This window comes from Dendrobates tinctorius, unplaced genomic scaffold (genome assembly GCF_039654945.1).
Source record: "Dendrobates tinctorius isolate UK_male_01 unplaced genomic scaffold, ASM3965494v1 ptg000003l, whole genome shotgun sequence".
Lineage (NCBI taxonomy): Eukaryota > Metazoa > Chordata > Amphibia > Anura > Dendrobatidae > Dendrobates > Dendrobates tinctorius.
Genome location: NW_027361671.1, coordinates 99,217,848 through 99,223,847, shown reverse-complemented (window position 1 = coordinate 99,223,847; position 6,000 = coordinate 99,217,848). Strand labels below are relative to the sequence as shown.

General features: G+C 39.4%; 1 protein-coding gene across 3 annotated transcripts in view; it reads right to left on the bottom strand.

Annotated features, from left to right (window-relative positions):
- Positions 1-406: 406 nt before the first annotated feature.
- The window catches only part of HECTD4 (HECT domain E3 ubiquitin protein ligase 4), a 352,187-nt gene continuing 346,593 nt past the window's right edge, over positions 407-6,000 (bottom strand). For all 3 annotated transcript variants that reach the window (XM_073562745.1, XM_073562806.1, XM_073562884.1), the window contains 5 exons: positions 5,636-5,857; positions 4,503-4,669; positions 3,064-3,259; positions 2,748-2,970; positions 407-2,620 (listed from right to left, as the gene is read on the bottom strand). In XM_073562745.1, the coding sequence (XP_073418846.1) occupies positions 2,484-2,620; positions 2,748-2,970; positions 3,064-3,259; positions 4,503-4,669; positions 5,636-5,857 (945 nt within the window). In that variant the 3' untranslated portion in view covers positions 407-2,483. The remainder of the gene's footprint in view (positions 2,621-2,747; positions 2,971-3,063; positions 3,260-4,502; positions 4,670-5,635; positions 5,858-6,000) is intronic.

Sequence of the window (6,000 nt, the reverse complement as noted above, 5' to 3'; positions counted from 1 at the left end):
CAATCTATCCATGGTGGATCAATCCACTCATCTCTACTGGTTATGTCTTGTCAGGTAAAATGTGAACCACAAATTGTAGGAAGACGAGTTGTTTATTCTGATTCAGAGCACAAATAGTGGAAAGGCAGCCAACAAAGGATCCCTTAGTACATCAGTTAGGATGGCTATTATCATAGCTTATACTTTTGCTGGGTTAGATTCCTCTGAAAGGGTAGAAAGCACCTTCCACCTGAGCTATTTGGCCATTTCTCGGACTTGATTGAAAGATTGTATTATGGATTTACTGTATATATGCTAATACACTCCTTATATATTTGTTCATAATGCTACATTAGTTCACGTCACCTACAGTTTTTTACCATCCTCTACTATATAGTGTATGAAATGAAAAAAAGTCAAACTGGAGGACATTCAAAATCATTTTTTTTATTCTCATGACACTTTCCTTGTTTAGTATGCTTCATTTACACAGCATTTTTTCAGGTTTTTTTATTTTTAAATACCGGTACAGACAAGGGAAATGGCATTGCGCTAGAGGATTTGTTAAATGCAACCATAGATAACTGCAATAATAAATATACATCAACTGTACAGCAAAGTTTTTTAGGGCTTGAAAAGTAGATATGTTGCACTCAAAGTTTTTTTTTGTGTGTTTCCAACTGAAGTGCCATGATAAGAAGCCTTGTATTTGGCAAGACTGGTGGGGTTTATTTGGGACTGTAGTGTTGGAGAAAAGCAGCAGTTCTGGCGGTTAGCCCCTTTCTCATTTCTAGATTAAGTCTTTCACATCTCCGTTTCCTTAGCGGGTGTCTTTATTGGCCATGTTCTTTCTGAGCACCAACTAGATCATGTAGCCATTTAGTAAGAAGGTGGCAGTCTTAATAATGATCTGGGTTATTTCTAATCAGACACCACCTATGGATGCCTTGTAAGTTGAATTATAGCAGCATCATAAAATGTTAAAGCTGATAGTGGACGGGTCACGGCTGTGCTGCACCGGTGTCTCTGCATAGAAAGTAATACAGCCTCCCTGCACATGCAAACATGTTCTGAGTTGGCGACGGGGGGGGGGGGCCGACACTCAGAACCATTTCTAGTCCAAAGGTTGAATTGAAGGTAAGGCAACAACGAAATGTTTCCCATCATCTTTGAGATTAGTTATCTTCTAAGTAGAGCGGGATTATATGCACCGATATTCAGTGAATATGGGATTAACAAATACAAATCTAATTAAGGTGCATCTTCCCACTAAAATATCTTAATGGCAAAATACCTTACATTAAAATGCATCAAGAAGGTAATATGTTTACTGGAAAACAAGGTATTAATTCCTGACATAGGGTTAGTGCAATGCTGCGCCTGTCTATAGTGTTACTACAGGTTTTACTCATTTATTAGGAACAAGTCATAAATATTAATTTAGCTCAGCCGTGTGATGGGTGATCGCATAATACTTCCGGTCAGCATTGGATCTGTACCATAAACTCAAATTCATAACGTGCTGATCCAATGGGAAACGCCTCAGAAAAGTAACACATTTCCAATGACAATTGTAACGGCATGTGCCTATTCTGATAATCCCAAAGTTGGAGGGGCTTCAGCAATTTTCTTGCGTGCTGCCTAAGGTCTGAGCCCTTCATAAATACAGTGCATGTGTAGAACTCTGCAAGTGCTCCAACACCTTTCAATTCGCCCCAGCATAAGGCCACAAATTCAAGTTCTCCAGTGAATGTTCACCGTCCGCTGAACCCCTCACAGCCCAAAAATAAACTAGAAAATCTCAAATGAAACCAATAGTTTAAATTGAAAAAAAAAAAACTGAAAAAAAATAAGTTCCTGTGCAGCTCGTGCTCTTATATACTGAGGAAAGCTCAGAATATTAATGGTGAATTCCCTTTAGTATGGGACTGTTCACAGCCAGCAGTATCCAGTGCTTAGTAGATCTAGAATAACTTAAATACTATTGAGCTACATAACTAAAATAAAAAAAATAAATTTTCACAGCTCTATATCCAGTGTGTTACACTGCTGTACTCTGGAAATAATTTATCATTAAATTATATTAACTTGTGTATTCTTATTTACAGATCACCTAATTTTCATTTGTTCATGTTCCTCCATTCAATGTATAAAATAACTATATACTGTATATATATATATATATTTTTTTTTTTTTTTCTTACTTATGCCCCAAACATCAGTTCATATACTCTTGTGTAGAATCTGAGGGGTAAATAAAGTCGTCTGCTCACACCAGCAGTACTAAAATTATTCTAAAACATTTCACAAACAAGGCAAAAACCCCACCAGAGACTTCACAAATACAAAGGTAAATGTGCAGGTTTGGGCAGAACAAGACAAAAAGTTCAGTCATCTTCGAATGTTCAGGGTTCTGTCCATAGGGTAAGCTTGTGAGCTATAACGACTCCCACATACACAGTTCAGTCTTTTCCGAGTTTTCTTTTAATTTGTTAGGATGAGGGTCAACCACTGAGAGGGTCTTCTCGATAATGAATGGCATGCCTCAGTTTCTCCAGCATTATCTCGAGGGAAGAGTACTGCGGGAGCTTTATCATGAACATGCAGGTCTCCACACGGATGTACCTGGAATCTGGGGAACCTGTAAAAAATATTTTAATCATCAGTTAATAATATGAGATTTCGCATGTGTTATGTGCATAGACGTCACCACTATACAATGATATCTCAAGACATAGAAGACCTTACTGTCACTCATATGTGATTACCTGTTGCTCCATCAGGTGGTGCAATCTTCATGGGGTATGGAGGAACATGTGCAGTATCTGGCCCCCCATCTTTACAAGGGCATGTGAAGGGAATGCGCTCCTGATTGCAGGCAAATTTAATGAACTTACAAAGTTCTTCCTGAGTAAACATCTCCAAAGCACTCCAGAAAAACTCGATGTGCTGATCAGTCTCCATTAGACCGACTTGATACATGGTGTGAGCCTAGAACATGACAAAGGAATGGAATATTGAAGGATATAACAAAATAATTCACAGTTTTATGCTCTAATCTTGCTACCTTTGTAAGACTTGTACCTTTAAAAACTCCAGATTGATAAATGGTAGCCCACATGTTCTAAGCTCCATCTCTAGGGCTGTTAGGCTGGTTAGAAGCTGCAGGGGAATGATGGAGCCCAGGCCAGCTCGTACAGCATTCATACATTCCTGGCTCCTCAGCTCACGCATACGTAAATTTCGGATTCCTGCTGCGTATAAATTCTTGTTCTCCCAGCTGTAATGTAGAGCCATACATAAATTTATTCAAAACATTTAGGTTTTATTTCCATGCTCCTGCAAAAAATACTAGGTACTTTTCCAAATTTACTCAAATTTACTTCATTAAATCCTAAACATATTTCTAAATTGAGGTGATCAGTTACATAAATATGGCATTAAAAGGGATTGAAACCTAATTAAAGTTGGGTAAAATTCTGAAAAAAATAAAATAAAGGTTAGAGCAGCCTAAAGATGTGTACAGACAGTGCGGCGGTGCTACAGTGGAAGCACCACCCCACCAATTGTGGGCCAACAGTGGCACGATTGTAAAACAAAATCATATGGCAATTGGCCATTATAGTGGGCCCAGTTTCGGGCACATGTAGCTGGCCATATCATCTGGACCTACCCTAAAGAAACCCATGCCATTTACCATCAGGTAATAATAGTCTCAATGATAATAGTACCTGGGAATAATTGCTCTCTTGCAAGTAAATACTGCACTAGTCTAGGTCTTCTTTAATGTCCAGGGTCTCAATAGATACAAGCCATTTTATTTATTCATGTATGGCCCATCTCACCACAAGTACAAGAAGAAATACAACTATCACTAACCCTAATTCAGGCCTCCACGTCACCACAAGTAAGAGATGTCACAGTGGAATGTGTCAGGGTTGGAGGAAAGTACTGATTTGCAAATGTCAGTCTTTAAAGATCACTGTCAGCTATAGGATAAAGGCATCAGAGATCTGAGAAGCGATCAATAAAACTATGGCTTTCTCTAGAAGCGTCTCCCCTACAATTTAAGAAATGTCTGTAGGTATAAACTTGGACAGTATTTACTTTTATTGCTATTAATTCTGAGAATTTCTTAAAAGGAAACTACCACTAGATTCATGCTGCCCTAATCACATCGGTACTAATCAGAGCCTGGAAATTGCAGCCTGGCATGTTGTACTCTGAATACCAGGGAGACTTCAGAGAAAAATGTTTGAAAAGATGGCTGAGGACTAAAGGTAGAAGGCGAAACCCAGCCATGGACAGCATCAGATTACTCAGATGTCTTCTCATAGCACCTGGCCGTCTGATCAAGCTATATTCTGTATGAAACCGTGCAATGTTTCAGAGTAAAACATACTTGGCTGCCGTCGCGCAGCAAGGCTCCGAATTCATGCTACCCGCAGTTCGGGCATTAAGAATCTAAATGACAGGTTCTGTTTAATGATCCCTAGTGACAAGTCATTACATCAGGTACTCACATAACAGGAATGTGTCTCCCATTTGCACACAGTTCGACCTCCTCCCCGGTCATAGTTGGATAAGTAAATTTACAGCTTGGCTTGTTGGGGGACTCTGGGCTCTCGGTAGGGAGATGCTGTGATGCTATTTCGGCACAGAGAGCTTCCAGTTCAGCCTCATCATTTACCTATGGAAACAGAGAAGTAACAGATTAGAGTCGTTATTCTCACGTACCAGATAACAAGGACACAGAAACAAACAGAACAAGAAATCGGCATCTATAAAGTCACAAAAGCATTAGTGAGACTGGGCATTGTGTGATGCCCTGACACGTAATCTTATTCTAGTTGATCCAGCAGTGTTCAATATGGTTGAGGTCAGAAATCTTTGTACGTAAGTCAAGTTGTCCCCTCTTCTCAATAAGGAAAGGAACCAAACTATGGCTACAAAGAAGCAAACGTTTATCCTGAACATCATATTATGCTGCAGCAGAAAGACGTTGCCTTCACCAGAACTTGACAGCCCAGTCTAAACCTTAGACAGCAATCTGAGTCATCAGTAGAGAAGCTTCATCTATTATATACCGCATGCAGATTTATCAGGTGGGGAAATGTTATGGAACACTAAAAGGTAGCACGGCAGATTTATCAACACTGTCCAATTCTTATTCACATGGCAAACCTAGTGTAAATAGTCTTAAAATGTGCCAGATTTATCATAGTGGTTCATGTTTGATAAACCTAATGTTACTAGTTTTTACGATCTACTCTAAGCCTTCACCACCTACCAGTTGGCTTAGTTTATGCCACAGATTTGTGCCCAAATTTTGGACCATAGTATCACACTTTAGACCATATTAATGGAAAGCCAAGCCCATTTTCACTAAAACCATGTCTCCTTGTATAACATGGCACAAAGTGTGTCTAAAGCACGTAAGTAGGATGCAAGTCATGAAAGACTGATTCTTGGAGCACATTACAGGAGAATTCTGGCACATTTAGCATGAAAAATGTGTGTCGGCTTCAGAGTACAATACCAATGGCTTTACAGCTCTCAATCAAACTCTCCAGGGATGTGTGTGGAAACTATGCAGACACAAGCGAAGGGACAAAACATCTTATGTAAAGAAGTAGACACAAAATGGCATATTTACATTTTCAAACTTCTTGATGTAGTTATGGGTTAGAATATCAGCTTCATAGAGATCACTTTCAGGATCCAATGGTTCTCCCACAAGCATCTTCCAAAAGCAAGGCAAGAGATTAAGAGGAAGGGGCACGTCGGCTCGGATAGCTATACCCAGGAGCTGACCAAAGAAATGGAGCAACTGCTCCTCTGCATAGGTTATAGGGGTAGGAGTAAGAAGGTATTTCCCCTGTAAAAAAACACAAGAATGCATAGGTGGGTAGGACATAATATATTATGAAAGAGCAATTATGTAAATGATTACAATATGTATTTTATTTTTCTTTTAGGCAGGACTCATATGTGCAGGCCTGTTCTCACCTGCCTTATCAA